Consider the following 20,354-nt stretch of genomic DNA (forward strand, 5'->3'; position numbering starts at 1 on the left):
GTTTCTATAATTCCCAATAAGAAAAACTCCGGTTTGACTTCTATATTTGTTGACAACATTTCTTCCAGCCAATTCTTTATTAAATTCCAAATTTGGAAATGCAACTAATTCATTGCACACTTTTATTTTTTTAAAGGGGTTAACCCCACTTGAGGGCTATGAATCCCAGGACTGACTCCGTGTATAAATCACTGTACACCCCACCCCCCCAATAAATGTTGGGATACCCCGAACCCAAAAGGATCAGAATAAGTAATCTGTCCACACGGTCAACCAAACTTTTTTAACATTATTTCAGGGTTCTCCAAACTTGTCAATTTTAAGACTTGTGGACTTCAACTCCAGAATCCCCCAGTTAGCATAACTGGCTGAGGAATTCTGGGAATTGAAGTCCACAAGTTGTTTGGAGAGCTCTGCCTTATTTCAAAAGCTGGCAGACAAGACAAAAGGAAAATGTGAAGTCGGTCTCGGAAGCTTCCCGGTGCGGGTCACTCTTACCTTTTTGGAAGTTTATGAGCCTGTTGAGGGGAGGACTCATTTTCGCGATGCGCCCATTGCGCGCCGTGGGGGTTTCCCATAGCAACGGGCTTTCGCAGGCGGGGACTCCTTTTCGCGTTGCACCCATTGCCCGTCGTGGGGTTTCCATGGCAACGGGCTTCGCGGCCTAGCAGGGAAGGCTCCCAGGGCCATGGCGATGGCTGCTTCTTCTGGAGGCGCCGGCGACGGGTAAATAAAACGCCCGGGAAACAACGGCATCCAATCAGGGATTATAGCGAGCACAGCCCTTCAGGGCAGAAAAATGTTGTGAGGGGGACGAGAAAAGGAACCAATTCTCACCCATTTTCCCCCTTCTGGGTCCGCTTTTAGGGGCTGGGGATTCCATTTGTATGGAAAGGAGACTCCTTGGGAATTTAGCTCTGCGTTAAAACTACCATCGTGTTTCTCAACCTTGGCAACTTGAAGATGGGTGGACTACAACTCCCAGAATTCCCCAGCCAGCATGTTTTAAAATGGGTGGATTACAACTCCCATAATTCCCAGACAGCATGTATTAAAATGGGTGGATTACAACTCCCATAATTCCCAGCCAGCATGTTTTAAGATGTGTGGACTACAACTCCCAGAATTCCCCAGCCAGCTTGCTTTAATATGGGTGGACTACAACTCCCAGAATCCCCCAGCCAGCATGCTTGAAGATGGGTGGACTACAACCAGCATGTTTTAAGATGCGTGGACTTCAACTCCCATAATTCCCCAGCCAGCATGCTTTAAGACGGGTGGACTTCCTTTCCCAGAATCCCCCAGCCAGCAATTGAAGTCTTCCTATCTTAAAGCATGCTGGCTGGGGGATTCTGGGAAAGGAAGTCCACCCGTCATCAAGCTACCAAGGTTGTGAAACACTGATCTGCCATGTTAAAATATAACTTTTTTTTTGCTTTTCATTTTTTTTTTTCTGTGGTTGCCACCAGTTTTCGCACCAGTTCCAAATGGCTGGATGCCTATTACGATCCAGTTGCCAATTTGCACACCTTTTCCTCGTGTGTCAGTAAGTTTGAGATCCTTTTTCCCCCTCTTCTTTCCATTTTTTGGGGAGGGGTGGAGTGAACTCTAGAAGTCATGGTGGGTGCTCCAACATTGGAGGTTTTCAAGAAGAGATTCGACTATCCAGAATGGCTTGAATAAGGGGTTGGACTAAATGACCTCCGTGGTCCCTTCCATCCCTATGTGTCTAAACTGGCAGTGCAAGCTATTTTTAGTGTCATGGTGGTGGTCCTGGCTTAGAAATCAGGAAACAGCGAGTTTTAAAACTCATCCTGCCTTAGGCATGAAAGCCAGCTGGGTGTCTTTGGGCCAGTCTCTGTCTCATAGCCCAATCAACCTCACAGGGTTGTTGTGGGAAAATAGGAAAATGAAAAAGTATTAAACATGCTTGCTGCCCTGAGTTTTAAATATACATAAAAGGCGGGATAATAAAATGGAATGGAATGGAATGTAGAATAGAATGGGAAACAGAATAGAACAGAAAATAATAGACCTGAATGGAAAAGAAAGCAAAAAGAAAAGAGAGAGTGATAAGAACCCCACACTCATTTGTGCTGATGATGTTACCTACTTGGATAATAAAACGTCTGCAAGGAAAGAACTAACTTCAGAGGGCACCAGAGACTTTGCAGTTCAACTTTCAGCTCTAGAACATATTCCAGGATTCCCTCTGTCTGCTCTTGGTAGGCTTTGATAAGCTTATATACAATTGTCCTCTCATTGACTGTTAATTTTCTTCTAGCTCTGGCTGACCTGCATGGGGATGGAGACCACAAGGTAAAAGAAAATATCCCTATCGTAGATAGAAAATCCCTAGCCAACGTTTCCCATTTCCATCCAGGATATAAATCCACAACCCCTTTTTAGCGCTTAGTGGGCGCTAAACAAACGATTGGAAATCAAAGATGACCTGAATATATAGTATATTTTTTTCAGTCTGTTGTAATTTTGAACAGTCGCTAAGCAACTCATCATAAGTGGAGGACAATTTGTATCCACCTTGGTGATGATTTAAAGAAGCCAATCATGTTATATTTGTTCTCTCTCTCTCTCTCTCTCTCTCTCTCTCTCTCTCTCTCTCTCTCTCTCTGCTGCAGTTAGTGGTGGGCAATTTTGGCTCGACGGGCCACGAGATGAAGTTGAAGGTCTACCAGGGTACTACTGTCTTGAGTGAAAACACCCTGCCGGATTTACCCACAAGCGTGGTTTCCTTTCTGATGGAGCTACACGAGCCACGCATGCCAGCCCTGGCTGTGGCTTCTGGGCCGTACATCTACGTCTACAAGAACCTGCGTCCCTACTTCAAGTTTACTCTGCCGCCGATGGAGCCCAACCCGATGGAGAAAGTGGTCTGGGATCAGGCAAAGGAGGTGAGGGGAGAGAGAGAGAGAAAAAAAACCCCAGGTTTTAAATGAATGCATTTGAGTGGCACAAAGATGCCAAGTTTTGAATCTTATGGTCCTGCTCTTTTGGGAGGGGTGGGGGTGTCTTTTTTCTTCTTCTTAAAAGAGTCTGTTGATGACTTATCTGCTGGCATCTCTTGATCCATGAATGAGCCAGCTTGATTTAGTAGTGGTTAAGGCACCAGGCTAAAAACAAGGAGACAGTGAGTTCTAGTCCTGCCTTAGCCATGAAAGCCGGCTGGGTGACTTTGGGCCAGTCACCAGGAGACGGTGAGTTCTAGTCCTGCCTTAGGAATGAAAGCCGGCCGGGTGTCTTTGGGCCAGATACCAGGGGATGGTGAATTCTAGTCCTGCCTTAGGAATCAAAGCCGGCTGGCTGACTTTGGGCCAGTTACCAGGGGATGGTGAGTTCTAGTCCTGCCTTACAAATGAAAGCTGGCTGGGCCTATCACTCTTTGCCAACCCATCCCACCTCACAGGATTGCTGTTGTGGGGAAAATAAGAGGAAGTAGGTGTGCTAGATATGTTCTCCACCTTGACTCCTTCCTCTTCCACCTCTTCCTCTTCCTCCACCTCCACCTCCTCCTCTTTCTTTGCATGTACACTGAGTTCTTCTGCACTGGAGACAAATTCCTTGTGGGTGTAATCACAACTTGGCCAAATAAAATATCCGATTCAATTCAGTTTTTTTGTTTATGCAAAAAAAGAGACTTAAATAACCACCCCTCTTATAGCACTTATATTCCGCTTCAACAGTGCTTTTACAGCCCTCTCTAAGTGGTTTTACACAGTCAGTCTCTTGCCTCCAACAATCTGGGCCCTCATTTTACCCACCTCGGAAAGACGGAAGGCTGAGTCAAACCTTGAGCCTGGTGAGATTCGAACTGCCAAATTGCAGGCAGCCGGCAGGCAGCAGAAGTAGCCGGCAGTACCGCACTCTAACCACTGCGCCACCGTGGCTCATTATAAGCATAATCCTGGGGGTTTCATTATGTGCCTTTTCTCTCTCTGTCTCTCTCTCTCCGCACAGGACAAGGTTGATCTTTTGTCAATGAAAGAGATGCTGGAAGCCATCAGGTAAGAGAATCTTGACCCCACACAAGGTGAATTGTCTGTTCTTCTGATCCATTTTTTGGCGGTTGGTGAGGGACGGGGTTGCAGGAATGTAGACAGGAAATGGGCACCGGATTGTTTAAAACAGTGTTTCTCAACCTTTAGCAACTTTGAATATACCTTCCACCACTTCAGACAAATGATTGTCCAGTCTCTTCTTAAAAACCTTTTCTGGGCGGTGGGGAGGGAAGGAGGAAGGGAGGGAGGAAGGAAGGAAGGAAAAAAGAGAAGGAGGAAGAAGAAAGAGGAGGAGGAAAAGAGAAGGAGAAAAAGGGGAGGGAGGGAGGAAAGGAAGGAAGGAAGGAAAAAAGAGAAGGAAGGATGAAGAAGAAAGGAGAAAAAGAGAAAAAGGAGGGAGGGAGGGAAGGAAGGAAGGAAAAAAGAGAAGGAAGGATGAAGAAAGGAGGAGGAAAAGAGAAGGAGAAAAAGGAGGGAGGGAGGGTGGAAAGGAAGGAAGGAAGGAAGGAAGGAAAAAAGAGAAGGAAGAGTGAAGAAGAAAGAGGAGGAGGAAAAGAGAAAGAGAAAAGGGGAGGGAGGAAAGGAAGGAAAAAAGAGAAGGAAGGATGAAGAAGAAAGGAGGAGAAAAAGGAGGGAGGGAGGGAAGGAAGGAAGGAAAAAAGAGGAAGGATGAAGAAGAAAGGAGAAAAAGAGAAAAGGAGGGAGGGAAGGAAGGAAGGAAAAAAGAGAAGGAAGAATGAAGAAGAAAGAGGAGGAGGAAAAGAAGGAGAAAAAGAGAGAGGGAGGGAGGGAGGAAGGAATAACAGAGTCGGAAGGGACCTTGGAGGCCTTCTAGTCCCACCCCCTGTCCCATTTCAGACAAATGGTTGTCCAATCTCTTCTTATAAAACGTCCAATGTTGGAGCATCCACAACTTCTAGAGGCGTCCAGGTTCAGCTTAAATTTGAGTGGTGATGTCCTCTTGGCTCTTAGCTGTACCCCTTAGCTCATTCTAACGGATGTCTTCTCTTCTTCCTTCCCAGAGAAAATGCCGAAATGCCCCTCTCAGTGCAGTCTTTGAGGTGAGCGTCTCACGTTAGAGGTGTTGGCTCGCATGGAACATCACACCGGTTGTGTGAACTCTTTTTTTTTGGGGGGGGGGGGTACTTCTTGACTTGGGAATCTATATCGGAAGTCCTCGACTTTCAACCAGGATTGAGCCCCAAAAGTCTGTCGCTGAGCAAGACCGTTGTCGAAGGAATGCTGCCCCGTTTTACCCCCTTCCTGGCCACCGTTGTTAAGTGAATCGCTGCCGTTGTTAAGTTGGTAACACGGTTGTGAAGTGAATCCGCTGACTTTGCTCGTCGGACGGTCTCAAATTTATGACATTGCGACCGTCATAAATATAGAAACCAGTTGCCCAACGTCCCAATTTTGACCACGGTCGTAAGTGGAAAAAAAAACCCCGATCCCAGTTCACTTTTGTCAGCACTGTCGTAGCTTCAAGTGGTCACTAAACGGGCTGTTGTAAATCGAGGACTGCCTCTATTTCTCTCACCGCCTTTTCTCTTCTCCATAGGTTCCTGACCCTCGACCTCCCTGAGATGGAGCCCTTTGTGAACCAGCATAAATTCCTGCCCATCAAACGTCAGGTCCGTACTCTTGAATCTAATAGCGGAGTTCGTTTAGTGACCGTTCAAAGTTACGACAGCATTTTTTATTGGGGATTGTACCTGAAATATACAATGGAGAATTGAGATATTTGATTGTGAATGTATTAACAGCGGCTAGAATTGTGTTTGCTAAAAATGGGAAAAATGAGAAAAATGAGAAAATGCCAACGCAAGAGGAAGTTATAAAGAAAATAATGGAATGTGCAGAAATGAGTAAATTAACATTTGAAATTAGAGAACAAAAAGATAAACAATACTACAAGATATGGGACCTATTTTATCAATGGTTAGATAAAAAGACATGGAAATGAAATAAGGCAGAGATTTTCTAATACAAGAAATGTAGAATTATATTAAAATATAATATAAAGATGTATTATTACTGGAATGATTTAAGAGGATGAAATGAATGGCATAATACAAATTAACTCAAATTTTAGACTATTTTGTATGAAACGAAGGAAGAAACAGCCATGGTTAAACATATGATTAATGAGGATAATAATACACGGATATATATAAATAGGGTGAAGATGCACAAAGGACTTGTAACCAATCAACACACTGTTTGTATTTGTGATTGAAGATGGTTTTTTATTTGGTTTTTTTATATATATATTTGTTTAAAAATAATTTTAAAAAATGTTACGACGGCACTGAAAAAGATACAGAGTATTTTTGAAGTTGGTTGGATAATAAGAGGTAGAAATTAGGAACGGAAAAAGTATTGTTATATAAGCAAAATGATCCAGACATATGTTATATAATGTGAAAATGTATAAGTAAACTGGTAAAAAAATAGTAATTATTTTTTTAAAAGGTGACTTACAACCGTTTTTTATAGTTACAACCTTTGCAGCATCCCTGTGATCGCGGGATCAAAATTCAGACGCTTGGCAAGCGACTCATATTTACGACTTTTGTGGCGTGCTTGGGTCACGCGTTCCCCTTTTGCGGCCTTTCGACGAGCAAAGAGCCTTGGTAGTACAGGGGTTTAAGGCACCCTGTTATTAAGCTGGTTATTAAGACCAGCTGCCTGCAATTACTGCAGGTTTGAATCTCGCCAAGGCTCAAGGTTGACTCAGCCTTCCATCCTTTCTAAGGTAGGTAAATTGAGGACCCAGTTTGTGGGGGCAATAAGCTGACTTTGTATAAATATACAAAAGGATGAAGGCTATCGCTGAGCACATTGTAAGCCGCCCTGAGTCTTCGGAGAAGGGCGGCATATAAATCAAATTAAAAAAAAAAAAAAAAAGTCAACAGGGAAGCCAGCTTCTCTTAGCCAATTTCATTACTCATTTAACAAGTGTGACGATTCACTTAACACCTGTGGCAAGGAAGGCCCTAAAATGGGGCAAGACTCACTTAGCAAATATCTCGCTTAACGATGGAAATGTTGGGCTCCCTTGTGGTCGTAAATCGAGGACTACCTCTAATTCAGTTGGCTGGTTAATGGAATAAAATGCCTTCTTTATTTTTCTGGGCTATTGTGGGTTTTTTTTTTTCAGACGGTGATCACCTGTATGGCCACTCTGAAGAAGAACCGGGTGGAGGAGGACGCGATCAGCTGCTTGGTGGTCGGGACGGAGAACATGGAAATCCTGATCCTGGACCCTGAAGCCTTCACCATCTTATCAAAAGTGAGGCTCTACACCTGAATTTTGCATACCGTGTGTACCCCCTTTGCGATATGGTATGCCCTCCTTCTTCCTGTCAAACATATTGGCAAAAATAATAACCGAACACATAGGGGAATGTATACATCCATATTCAGAAGATTCAGATTCTGGCTTTAAGACTGGATCTTGTCGGGTTACAGGGCAGGGGTGTCCAACCTTGGCAACTTTAAGGTGGGTGGACTTCAACTCCCAGAATTCCCCAGCCAGCATGCTTTAAAATGTCTGGATTTCAACTCCCAGAATTCCCTAGTCATCATATTTTAAGGTGGGTGAATTTCAGTTCCCAGAATTCCCCAGCCAGCATGCTTTAAGATGTCTGGATTTCAACTCCCAGAATTCCCTAGTCACCATATTTTAAGGTGGGTGAACTTCAATTCCCAGAATTCCCCAGCCAGCATGTTTTAAGATGTCTGGATTTCAACTCCCAGAATTCCCTAGTCACCATATTTTAAGGTGTGTGGACTTCGATTCCCAGAATTCCTCAGCCAACATGCTTTAAAATGTCTGACTGGCGGGTGAATTCTGGGAGTTGAAGTCCACCGGTCTTAAAGCTGCCAAGGTTGGCTCTCCCTGTTCTATGAAGCATCCAAGACCCTTCCTTCCCAAACCCACTTCCTTCCCCCTGATCTCTTCCACACAACCCACCTAACCTGTTTACATGGCTAACCTACCTTTGGGGTCCCTACCATCTCTTGAATCCAATCTTGTATCAACCCAACAGGCCATGTTAGAAAAAAATAACCCCAACCCTGAATTAACACTAATCCGGTTTAACAAGCTATGACGAAGGTAATTACACCAAGCTAAAATTACCCGGTTGGATGCAGTGTGAGAATTCGGCTATCGTGACCCGTCCTCCCTCCCAGGTTTCACAGGCAGAAGTCCAACCAAACCCAGGGCTCTCTTTTCCCCTTGTAGGTGGCCATACCAAGCGTGCCCGCCTTTCTGGACATCGCAGGCCAGTTTGACGTGGAATACTATCTCACCGTGGCATGTCGGAACGGTAGCATTTACATCCTTCGCAGGTATGTGATCCCACCAGCGGCAAAGGACTTGCTCCGGAGCAGACGGTAAATGAAGTACATTCAAGCCACGGACATCAGCCACTTCCCAGAGCATCCCATAATAAACACGATATTTTAGAAAAGCCGTAATTGGTGTAAGATGGCCGTATTATGAGAGATTGTGGCACAGTGGGAAAAGAATGGAAGGGAAAGCAGACAATAAATCAAGAGTTTCACGACCTTGGCAGCTTGAAGATGGGTGGACTTCAACTCCCAGAACTCCCTAGCCAGCCATGGAATTCTGGGAGTTGAAGTCCACCAGTCTTAAAACATGCTGGCTGGGGAATTCTGAGAGTTTTATTTATTTATTTATTTATTTATTAAATATTTATACCGCCCCCTCTCCCGAAGGACTCGGGGCGGTGAACAGCCAAAATTAAAACACACAATACAAATATTAAAATACAATTAAAGTTCACACATCAAAGCATACTGCTGGAGAATTCTGGGAGTTGAAGTCCAGACATCTTTTAAAGTGTGTTGGCTGGGGAATTATGGGAATTGATGTCCAGATATCTTAAAACATACTGGTTGGGGAATTCTGGGAATCGAAGTCCACCTATTTAATGCATGCTGACTAGGGAATTCTGGGAGCTGAATTCCACCCATCTTAAAGCAGGCTGGCTGGGGGATTCTGGGAGTCAAAGTCCACCTATTTAAAGCATGCTGGCTAGGGAGTTCTGGGAATTAAAATCCACCTATTTAAAGCATACTGGCTAGGGAATTCTGGGAGCTGAATTCTACTCATCTTTAAAGTTGCCAAGTTTGAGAAACTTTGACTTGTAGCCTCTCTGTTGATTGATAAGAGGCACTTAGATTTTTGCATTTTCTGACCCATTGGAACCGTGTCCCCCTGCTCCATCCGTGAATTTTTTCCCCTGTTTTATTTTTCCACACAGGGACTCCAAGCGGCCCAAATACTGCATCGAACTGAGCTCCCAGGCCGTGGGTTTGGTTCGAGTCCAGAAGAACATCATGGTGGCTTGCTCAGATGAGACGCTGCGAGGCTACAACCAGAAGGTTAGGAGTAGCGAGTTGTGCCCGTGGGCAAAATTGTTGCTGCGAGGGTGTGTGTTTGCGCAGAGCTTAGCGGCTCTCTTAATCCGGGGCACCGTGTGAAAAGCAAACCACATTTGCCATCAGAACATAGCTGGGGTTCATAGCAGCTAGATTCGCTTTTAATTTTATTTTTATTCAAAAAAAATTAAAATACAAACTTTAAATTTAAACAAAATGCCCACAAAGACAAAACAAAGCATTAAAAAGGAAACCTATACATATGCAAAAACATACACTGTGCTCCCTATTTCAGGGGTCTGCAACCTTAAACACTCAAAGAGCCATTCAGACCCGTTTCCCACAGAAAAGAAAACACCGGGAGCCATAAAATCCTTCCCATGCCTGACTATTTCTCGAGTGGCCACAAAACTAGCATATGTAGCTGGATTAAATGTTCTGTTTTCTTCTGAAACTTTTCTTTTCTTGGATTTATCCATGGTTGAAAAGCTCAATAAATCGCGTGCCGGTGGGTGTCGCACATTGGTGGTTGTGACACGTATTTAAAGTAAAATGGAGTCCGGTCGTGTGGTGGGTGGTTCAATTTACGACCACAACTCATTTAACTGACGTCTCGCTTCACAATGACAGAAATCCATGCTCCATTGTGGTGGTGAAGTCCTAAGACTTCCCTCTATATTCTTCTGCAGTGCCTTTGAACAATCCTGAAGGGGGCAGTGTTGCTCTGCCCAAACTCCTCCAGGAAGCGAAGGAATATAGAGGAGCGCAGTTTACAAGGGACCTTGGAGGTCATCTAGTCCAACCCCCAGCTCAAGCAGGAGCCCCTGTGATTTTCTGACACACACACTCACACCTCTTCTTGTACCAGGGGAAGAAACTCTGGGCGGTGACGTTGTCGGCGACCCCCATCACTTTGGGCCTCATGGATGAGAAACTGCAAAATTTCCAGGCTGTATTGGTGTCGCTGGCCAACAGGGAAATTCATGTTTATCGGGATAAGAACCTCGTCAACGTCATCCAGGTGCCGGTAAGATTCCAAGCTTCGGGAATATTTGTGGGCATCCTATCGAGTTTATGCCAACCCACTTCCTTTGCAGCTGCCTGGACTTCCACCTCGTTGCTCATTTTGGGAATTAATATTACAGGGGGTCCGAAACAGGCCTTAAATCTATATACTTCTGCTCATCTACAGGGGATGCGGTGGCTCAGCGGCTAAGACACTGAGCTTGTCGATCAGAAAGGTCGGCAGTTCAGCGGTTCGAATCCCTAGTGCCGCGTAACAGGGTGAGCTCCCGTGACTTGCCCCAGCTTCTGCCAACCTAGCAGTTCGAAAGCACGTAAAAGAAATGCCAGTAGAAAAATAGGGACCCCCTTTGGTGGGAAGGGAACAGCGTTCCGTGCGCCCTTGGCATTGAGTCATGCCAGCCACATGACCACGGAGACGTCTTCGGACAGTGCTGGCTCTTCGGCTTTGAAACGGAGAGGAGCACCGCCCCCTAGAGTCAGGAACGACTAGAACATATGTGCGAGGGGAACCTTTACCCTGTTTCCTCAAAAATAAGACATCCCCTGATAATAAGCCCAATCGGGCTTTTGAGCGCATGTGCTAAAATAAGCCTCCCCCCCAAAAAAAATAAACCCTCCCCGAAAATATTTAAACGCAGAGCTGGAAATCAGGTAAGACGGCAAGAGGAGCCCCATCTTGCTCCATGCTCCCCCAAAATAATAAGACCTCCCCAAAAATAAGACCCAACCGGAAAATAAGTCCTAGCATTTTTTCAGGATGCTTGTAATATAAGCCCTACCCCAAAAATAAGCCCCAGTTAAGATTGTCAGCCAGATGGATGCATTTAATACCGTATTTCCCCAAAAATAAGACCTAACCGGAAATGAAGCCTTAATGTGTCGTTTGGAGCAACAAATTAAGATAAGACCCGGTCTTATTTTCAGGGAAACACGGTAAATCCAATCCCTTAGAGACCGTTTGAAGCTGCAACAGACGCATAACACCTCAACTCCCTGCCAAAAGGTACTTAAGGACTTGGTTTGGCAGCTGTGATGTGTGATCGCATGTTAGTTGCTTTGGCAACAGGCCCGCAACTGCATCTATTTGCAGCCTCCCAAGGTCATGTGACCACGATTTTTACAATAGCTTTGCTGAAAACCTGCGTTTCCTTCTGGTTTTGGGTGGGGAACTCAGGTAGTCCTCGACTTACCACAGTTGGTAAGAACAACCGTGTGACTTAATTTTATCCATGGCAGTGAATCGCTTAACGACATCTGGCAAAGCCCACTTAACAAACTCTTCACTTAAGAGCAGAAATTTGGGGCTCAGTTGCAGTTATAAATCCTGGAATGGCTTTGGCTTAACAAGTGCCGATTCATTTAATGGCTGCAGCGATTTGCTTAATGACCACCACAAAAACAATAGGTTGCAAAATGGGGTCCGGCGTGCGATGTCCCGGTTTCATGACCATCGCAAGTGATGACTCTCACGGCAGGCTCCATGAGGGTCGTAAGTCGAGGACTACCAAGAAAGCCTGTCAAACATACGACGTCCCACTTCGGCTTGGAAGGATCCAGCGAAAATATGCAGCTCCTCTCCCTCTCGGGGTTTCCAATTTCACTCCTTCGTCACTGACCAATTTTCCTTGTTTCCTGATTCTTGGCAGGACGTCGTCACCAGCATCGCTTTCGGCCACTACGGACGAGAGGACAACACCCTCATCATGACAACCAAAGGTGTGAATGTAAACGAGCTAGGTTCGGGATCCGATCTGGGTCGGTCCAAGGGACCAGAGGTTTTGTCTTCCGAACTTTCGGACTCGTGCTGCAGCCCAGCCCCATGGAACTTCTCTCTGGCCAGAATGTGGGTGCTCCTTGGCCAAACGCAGCCTCTCATTTTTTCCCTGGCCTGGTGAAGCTGGCTGCTTAAGCCTTTTCGTCATTCACGGGAGCAGGACAGCTAGCCTTCCTTTAACAGATTTCTTTAATAGAGTTGGAAGGGACCTTGTAGGTCATCTAGTCCAACCCCTTACCCAAGCAGGAGACCCTACCCCATTTCTGACAAATGGCAGTCCTGTCTTTTCTTGGAAGCCTCCAGGGATGAAGCTCCCACAACTTTGAATGCAACTTCTGTTCCACGGGTTGATTGTTCTCACTGTCAGAAGATTCCTCCTTATTTCCAGGTTGAATCTCTCCTTGATTGGTTCCCATCCATCATTCCTTGTGGGGCCTTCAGGTGCCTTGGAAAACAGCTTGACCCCCTTCCTCCTCTCTGTGGCAGCCCCTCAAATATTGGAAGATGCTCTCCTGCCTCCCCTGGTCCTTCTCTTCACTAGACTAGCCAGGCCCAGTTCCTGCAACCGTTCATCGTATATTTTAGTCTCCAGGTCTTTAAGCATCTTAGATAGATTCAGACTGGAGGCTAAAACATAGAATGAACGGTTGCAGGAACTGGGCCTGGCTAGTCTAGGGAAGAGAAGAACCAGGGGAGACAGGAGAGCATCTTCCAATATTTGAGGGGCTGCCCCAGAGAGGAGGAAGGGGGTCCAGCTATTTTCCAAAGCAGGCCAGACAAGGAATAATGGATGGAGAGATTCAACCTGGAAATGAGGAGGAATTTTCTGACAGTGAGAACAATCAACCCATAAAACAGAAGATGCCTTCAAAAGTTGTGAGAGCTTCATTCCTGGAAGCTTTCAAGAAGAGATTGGACAGCCATCTTTCAGAAATGGTGTAGGGTTTCCTGCTTAGGTTGGACTAGATGACCTACAAGGTCCCTTCTAACCCTGTTATTCTATGTTTTAGCCTCCAGTCCCCTCATCATCCTGGTTGCTCATCTCTGCACCCTTTCTAAAGTCTCAAAATCAGTGTCCATGATGCCTTGAGTCTGCCCGTCCCACTTCCAACTTTTATATCTTCTCCAGGTGGGGGTCTTATCATCAAGATCTTGAAACGCACCAGCACTTTCCATAAGGGGGACGCCACGGCCGGTGTTCCTGTTGCCCAGACCACCAAACTCAACGTGCCCAAGAAAACAAAACTCTACGTGGACCAGACACTGCGGGAACGAGAATGTGGAGTGGGTGAGCAGAATCCAGGGTCCATCTCTCACTTTATTGTCCAGGGAAAGTGCTCGATTAGAAACTGGGTGGTCCTGAATTCTAGTCCCACTTCAGGCACAAAAACCTGCTGGGTGACTAGGAGATTATGAGTTCTAATCCTGCTTTAGGCATGAAAGCCAGTTGGGTATTTTGAATCATTAGGAGACAGTTCTAGTCCTGCCTTAGGTATGAAGGTCAGTTGGCCTAACTTTGGGCCAGTCACCAGGAGATGGTGAATTCTAGTCGTGCCTTACACATGGAAGCTGGCTAGGTGACTTTGGCCCAATCACCAGGAGATGGTGAGTTCTAGTCTCACCTTATACATGAAAGCTGGCTAGGTGACTTTGGCCAATCACCAAGTGATGGTGAATTCTAGTCCTACCATACACATGGAAGCTGGCTGGGTGACTTTGGGCCAATCACCAGGTGATGGTGAGTTCTAGTCCCGCCTTACACATGGAAGCTGGCTGGGTGACTTTGGGCCAATCACCAGGTGATGGTGAGTTCTAGTCCCGCCTTACACATGGAAGCTGGCTGGGTGACTTTGGGCCAATCACCAGGTGATGGTGAGTTCTAGTCCCGCCTTACACATGGAAGCTGGCTGGGTGACTTTGGGCCAATCACCAGGTGATGGTGAGTTCTAGTCCCGCCTTACACATGGAAGCTGGCTGGGTGACTTTGGGCCAATCACCAGGTGATGGTGAGTTCTAGTCCCGCCTTACACATGGCAGCTGGCTGGGTGACTTTGGGCCAATCACCAGGTGATGGTGAGTTCTAGTCCCGCCTTACACATGGAAGCTGGCTGGGTGACTTTGGGCCAATCACCAGGAGACATTGAATGGCACTGAAAAGAGTGACTTATGACCATTTTTCACACTTAACAACCGTTGCAGCAGCCCATGGCCCCAGGATCCAAATTCAGATATTTGGCAACTGACTCGTATTTGTGACCGTTTTCAGTGTCCCGGGGACACAACGATTCCCCTTTAGCGACCTTCTGACAAGCAAACTCCGAAAGGAAGCCGGATTCACTTAACAACCGTGTTTCCTAACTGAACAACTGCAGTGATTCACTTAATAACGGTGGCAAGAAAGGTCGTAAAACGGGGCAAAGCTCACTTAACAAATGTCTCGCTTAGCTTAGCAACAGAAATTTGGGGCTCCGTTGTGGTCGTAAGTCGAGGACTACCTATATAGTAAAGGGGGGGTTTAAAATAGAAGAGCTCCTTTAGTTGCCTTCCATTCATCCTCCTCCCTTCTTCCCTTTTCCCAGCCATGCATCAAGTCTTTCAGACAGACCTCAGCCGCATCCGTCTCACGGCGGCCCGTGCCTACGTCCGGGCGCTGGAGTGCAGCATGACCCCCATCTCGGAGTCCCTGCAGGAGCCACTCAAGCTGAACGCCGTGGTGAGGAAGCCATTCAGAGCAGTGGTGAAATTCAAAAAAATTTCTGTGGGCGTGGCTTGGTGGGAGTGGCTTGGCGGTCATGTGACCGGGTGGGCGTGGCTGCACAACTGACACACACACACACACACAATGCAAAAGCAGCTGGACTTCACACAAAACGGCCCCTGCAACAAGCAGGAACTTCACAGGCAATCAAGCACAGCTGATTGTCTCACAGATGATCGATGGTAAAAAAAATGCTAAAAAAAAGTAAAAAAAAAAAATTGTGCGGCAAAGCTGATCGTCGTACTTTTTAAACATTTTTTTTACTACCGGTTTGGGCGAACAGTAGCAATTATTCCTCGAGCCTCCGGGAGGGCGAAAACAGCCTCCCCTGGGCTCCAGAGACCGGAAACAGGCCCATTTCCAGACTTCTGGAACTTCTGAGAGGCCTGATTTTCTCCCTCCCCAGGCTCCAGAGGCTTTCTTTGAGGCTTCTTCAAAAACCCAGGAAGGGGGGTGGGGTAGGGACGTCCCCCCCACACACACACACGCTCCTCACATCACGCATGACTCCTGATCCCCGCGAATGCTCGCGCGTCTCCCACATGCACCCCATCCCCTGCGCATCTCAGAAATTGTGTTTGCTAAAAACTGGAAAAATGAGAAAATGCCGACGCAAGATGAAGTTATTAAGAAAATTATGGAATGTGCCGAAAAGAGCAAATGGACATTTGAAATTAGAGAACAAGAAGATAAAACAATATTATAAGAGATGGGATTTATTTTATCAATGGCTAGATAATAAAACATGGAAACGAAATGGGGATAAAATAAGAACAGTAGAAATATACAATATATAATACGAAGTTGTATGACTATAGTTGATCTAGGATGAAGGAACGCATGTTATAAATATAAATATTTGAAAATAATTTTTGATGAAATGAAGGGAAAGCCATAGTTAAATAAACGATTAATGAGGATTATATTGCAAAGATATTTATTAGACTGGTAATATGAGAAATTAGATAATTAGTAAGTAATGAATATGGTGAGGAAGCACAAAAGACTTGTAACCGACCGGCACACTGTTTGCAATTGTATGGATGATGGATTTATATTTTATGTTTTGTTTTAAAAATAAAAAAATATTTCAAAAAAAAAAATTAGCTGAGCTGGGCTACGGCTCACATGCGGCACACATGCCATCGGTTCACCATCATGGATTTAGGACAATTGAAAACATTTTCCTTCTCTCTCTCTCTCTCTGACCCTTCCAGAGTTGAAATGCAAATTATCTTTTGGGCTTAGGGCGGGTTTTTTGGGGATGTCTCTCCTTGCCCCAGGTCCTTTGTCCTTATTTAATGCTGCTTCTTCCTCCTCTTCTTCCTCCCCCTCCCCACCTCCAGGTGCAGGGCATGGGCCCCACTTTCAAACTGTGCCTTAATCTCCAGAACATGTCGGAGAATCGCGCGATAGCAAATCTTCTCATTTGTTTCATTTACGATGAAAACCATTATTCCGTCGAACGTCCGTTCTTCAAGGTAACACTGCACCCTCCTCTGGCTTCCCCCCCCCCACCTCCTTTGGCTTTCCTCGTTGGAACCGTCCAGGAAGTTTGCAAATGGCAAATCACGTGATACTGCAACCCAGGGGTGAAATGCTCCCGGTTCGGATCGGATCACCCGATCTGGTAGCGATGGCGGCGGGTGGTTCAGAGATCCGGTAGCAAAAATCCCTTCCCCCCACCCCCATGCCCAGCTGAGCCGCGCGATCATTAGAGGCTGTTTTTTTTTTTTACTTTTAAAAGCATTTTAAAGGTTGACTCAGCCTTTCATCCTTCCAAGGTAGGTAAAATGAGGACCCGGTTTGTGGGGGCAATAAACTGACTTTGTATAAAAAAGAACACCGCTTGGGGGGGGGGGCGAAAGCCCTACTAAGCAGGTATATACAAAAGTACGAAGGCTATTGCTTAACTCATTGTAAGCCGCCCTGAGTCTCCGGAGAAGGGCGGCATATATAAATCGAACTAATAAATAAATAAATAAATAAATACATTTTTTCTACAACCTCTTTGGTGGAAAAAATGCTTTTGAAAGTAAAAAAAAAAAAAGCCTCTGATGATCAAACAAACAAATGTTCGTTAAATCAAGGATTATCTGTATTTATTTCTCTTTTTTTTTTTTTCTTCAACTTTCTCTTCAGGCTCCGATGTTGATCCCAGGACTGAATTATCCTTTATCCACTTTTGTTGAGTGTCTCAGTGACCAAGCGATCTCGGATGTTATCAAGGTTGGTGGCCTTAAATTGGTTTTTCCCACCTGTTCAAGCCCCCAATCCTTCCGTTTAAAGAAAAGAAAGTTTAATGAAAAGAAGGACTCGGGGTGACATGATAGCAGAGTTCCAATATTTGCAATTACTGCAAGTTCGAATCTCACCAGGCTCAAGGTTGACTCAGTCTTCCATCCTTCCGAGGTAGGTAAAATGAGGACCCGGATTGTGGGGGCAATAAGCTGACTTTGTATAAAAAAAGAACACCGCTTGGGGGGGCCCGAAAGCCCTACTAAGCAGGTATATACAAAAGTATGAAGGCTATTGCTTAACGCATTGTAAGCCTCCCTGAGTCTCCGGAGAAGGGCGGCATATAAAATGAATCAATAAATAAACAATAAATAAATATTCTCCCAAGCACCAGAAGGCAAGACAAGAAACTAATCGATGGAAACTAATCAAGGAGAGAAGCAACTTGGAACTAAGGAGAAACTTCCTGACTGTGAGAACAATCAATCGATGGGACAGAAGTTGTGGATGCTCCAATGCTGGAGTTTTTTAAGAAGAAATTTGACAACCATTTATTTGAAATGGTTGCAAAAGGTGATCACGTGAGACCTTGGGGGACACCCTGGAGGATCAAACTGCTGGCAGTTGGCAGAGTTAGCCTGCAATACTGCATTCTAACCATTGCACCACCACGACGTTAACCCAACAAGCCCCTCCCCCCCCCATTCTTTGTTTTGCTGTTGGGAGAAATCTGGTTTAGAATAGAATAGAAAAACTGAAGCGTTGGAAGGAAGGAAGGAAACAAGGAAGGAAACACAGAGTTGGAAGGGACCTTGGAGGTCATCTAGTCCAACCTCCTCCTTAGGCAGGAAACCCTACACCACTTCAGACAAATGGTTATCCAACATCTTCTTAAAAACTTCCAGTGTTGGAGCATTCACAACTTCTGGAGGCAAGTTGTTCCACTGGTTAATTGTTCTCACTGTCAGGAAATTCCTCAGTTCTAAGTTGCTTCTCTCCTTGATTATTTATTTGTTTGTTTATTTATTTATTTATTTATTTATTTATTTATTTTTGAATTTGTATACCGCCCTTCTCCCTAAGGACCCAGGGCGATGTACAGCCACATAAAAACATAAGACTACAAATATTAAAATACCATTAAAAATATATATATAAATTTGGCCCCATAATTAAAAACAGTAACAAACCAATTAAAACATTTAAAAAGTGTTAGGCCAGCCCGGCTTGCTGGAAAAAGAAAGTTTTAAGGGCACGGCGGAAGGCACCGATTAATTAAACCGATTAGTTTCCACCCGTTGCTTCTTGTCCTGCCTTCAGGTGCTTTGGAGAATAACTTGACTCCCTCTTCTTTGGGGCAGCCCCTGGGATATTGGAAGACTGCTATCGTGTCTCCCATAGTCCTTCTCTTCATTAAAGTAGACATACCCAGTTCCTGCAACCGTTCTTCCTATGACCTTAGTGCCTTCCGCCGTGCCCTTAAAACCCACTTTTTCCAGCAAACCGGGCTGGCTTAAGAAGAAATTTTAAATGTTTTAATTGGTTTGTATTTTTAATTTTGGGCCAAATTTATATATATTTTAATTGTTTTTTAATATTTGTATTTTATGTTTTTAATTCTGGCTGTACACCGCCCTGAGTCCTCAGGGAGAAGGGCGGTATATAAATTTAAAAAATAAATAAATAAATAAATAAATGTTTTAGCCTCCAGTCCCCTAATCCTCTTAGTTGGCTCTTCTCTGCACTCTTTCCAGAGTCTCCGCATCTTTTTTGGGGGGGGGGGTTGTTTATCTCGGTACCCCAATTCCTTCTGCAGGGAACCCCACCTGGCTTTCTGTGCTCCAAAAGGGAGCAATTCCATTCGCCCTCCTCTTCTTTATTTGTTGTTTATTTATTGGTTCGATTTATATGCCGCCCTTCTCCGGAGACTCGGGGCGGCTTACAATGCGTTAAGCAATAGCCTTCATCCTTTTGTATATTTTATACAAAGTCAGCTTATTGCCCCCACAAACTGGGTCCTCATTTCACCTACCTTAGAAAGGATGGAAGGCTGAGTCAACCTTGAGCCTGGTGAGATTTGACCTTGCAGTCATTGCAGGCAGCTGGTGCTACTTAGCAGCGCTTTAGTCTGCTGCACCACCAAGGCTTTTTGTCTCCCCTTGACCTTCTTTTTCCCCTGCAGGTGTTTGTGCTCAAGGAAGGCATCAGCCAGCCGCTGCTCACAGCCCACATTAGCATGCCTGTGAGTGAAGGCTTGGCAGCTACATGAACCGCCTCCGAGGGGAGCTCTCCCGAGCTCTCGTCCATCTCAGCGCAGTCTTTCTTGACCGTCTCAGCACAGCGACTGGGAACTGGGGGAGAGGAGTCCCAATGCCGGAACAAGTAACCTCTGCTCAAATGTAGGAAGAAGATGCCCGTTGGCTGTTAAGGAGCAACAACCCACACGCAGAGAGACCAGGTTAGAATTAGCTACCGAACAGCAGTTAGAGGTTAGGAGGCCAGAACAGCTCAATAAATTATATTTATCCTGCCGACTAAAGAAAAGGAGCATTCCCTGTTTAACAGGAACAGAACAGAAAATAGAAAGTAGAGACAGTAGAATGGAATGGAATGGAATGGAATGGAATGGAATGGAATGGAATGGAATGGAATGGAATGGAATGGAATAGAATAGAATAGAATAGAATAGAATAGAATAGAATAGAATAGAATAGAATAGAATAGAATAGAATAGAATAGAATAGAATAGAGAGTGGAATGGAATGGAGTGGAATGGAATGGAATGGAATAGAATAGAATAGAATAGAATAGAATAGAATAGAATAGAATAGAATAGAATAGAATAGAATAGAATAGAGAATGGAATGGAATGGAATGGAATAGAATAGAATAGAATAGAATAGAATAGAATAGAATAGAATAGAATAGAATAGAGAGTGGAATGGAATGGAGTGGAATGGAATGGAATGGAATAGAATAGAATAGAATAGAATAGAATAGAATAGAATAGAATAGAATAGAATAGAATAGAATAGAATAGAATAGAATAGAATAGAATAGAGAATGGAATGGAATGGAATGGAATGGAATAGAATAGAATAGAATAGAATAGAATAGAATAGAATAGAAT

General features: G+C 44.8%; 1 protein-coding gene across 1 annotated transcript; it reads left to right on the top strand.

Moving 5' to 3' along the window:
• Positions 1-591: 591 nt before the first annotated feature.
• On the top strand, positions 592-19,768 carry BBS1 (Bardet-Biedl syndrome 1). Its single transcript, XM_087880937.1, has 17 exons — positions 592-726; positions 1,470-1,546; positions 2,285-2,319; positions 2,640-2,912; positions 3,976-4,022; positions 5,039-5,077; positions 5,575-5,647; positions 7,177-7,308; positions 8,266-8,372; positions 9,311-9,431; positions 10,297-10,455; positions 12,101-12,170; positions 13,358-13,516; positions 14,808-14,941; positions 16,333-16,467; positions 17,129-17,215; positions 19,407-19,768. The coding sequence occupies exons 1-17, from the start codon at positions 689-691 to the stop codon at positions 19,491-19,493; spliced, it is 1,773 nt and encodes a 590-aa protein (XP_087737063.1). The 5' UTR covers positions 592-688; the 3' UTR covers positions 19,494-19,768.
• Positions 19,769-20,354: the final 586 nt, after the last annotated feature.

The sequence above is a fragment of the Pantherophis guttatus genome, chromosome 18 (genome assembly GCF_059756535.1).
Source record: "Pantherophis guttatus breed Tessera chromosome 18, ASM5975653v1, whole genome shotgun sequence".
Taxonomy (NCBI): domain Eukaryota; kingdom Metazoa; phylum Chordata; class Lepidosauria; order Squamata; family Colubridae; genus Pantherophis; species Pantherophis guttatus.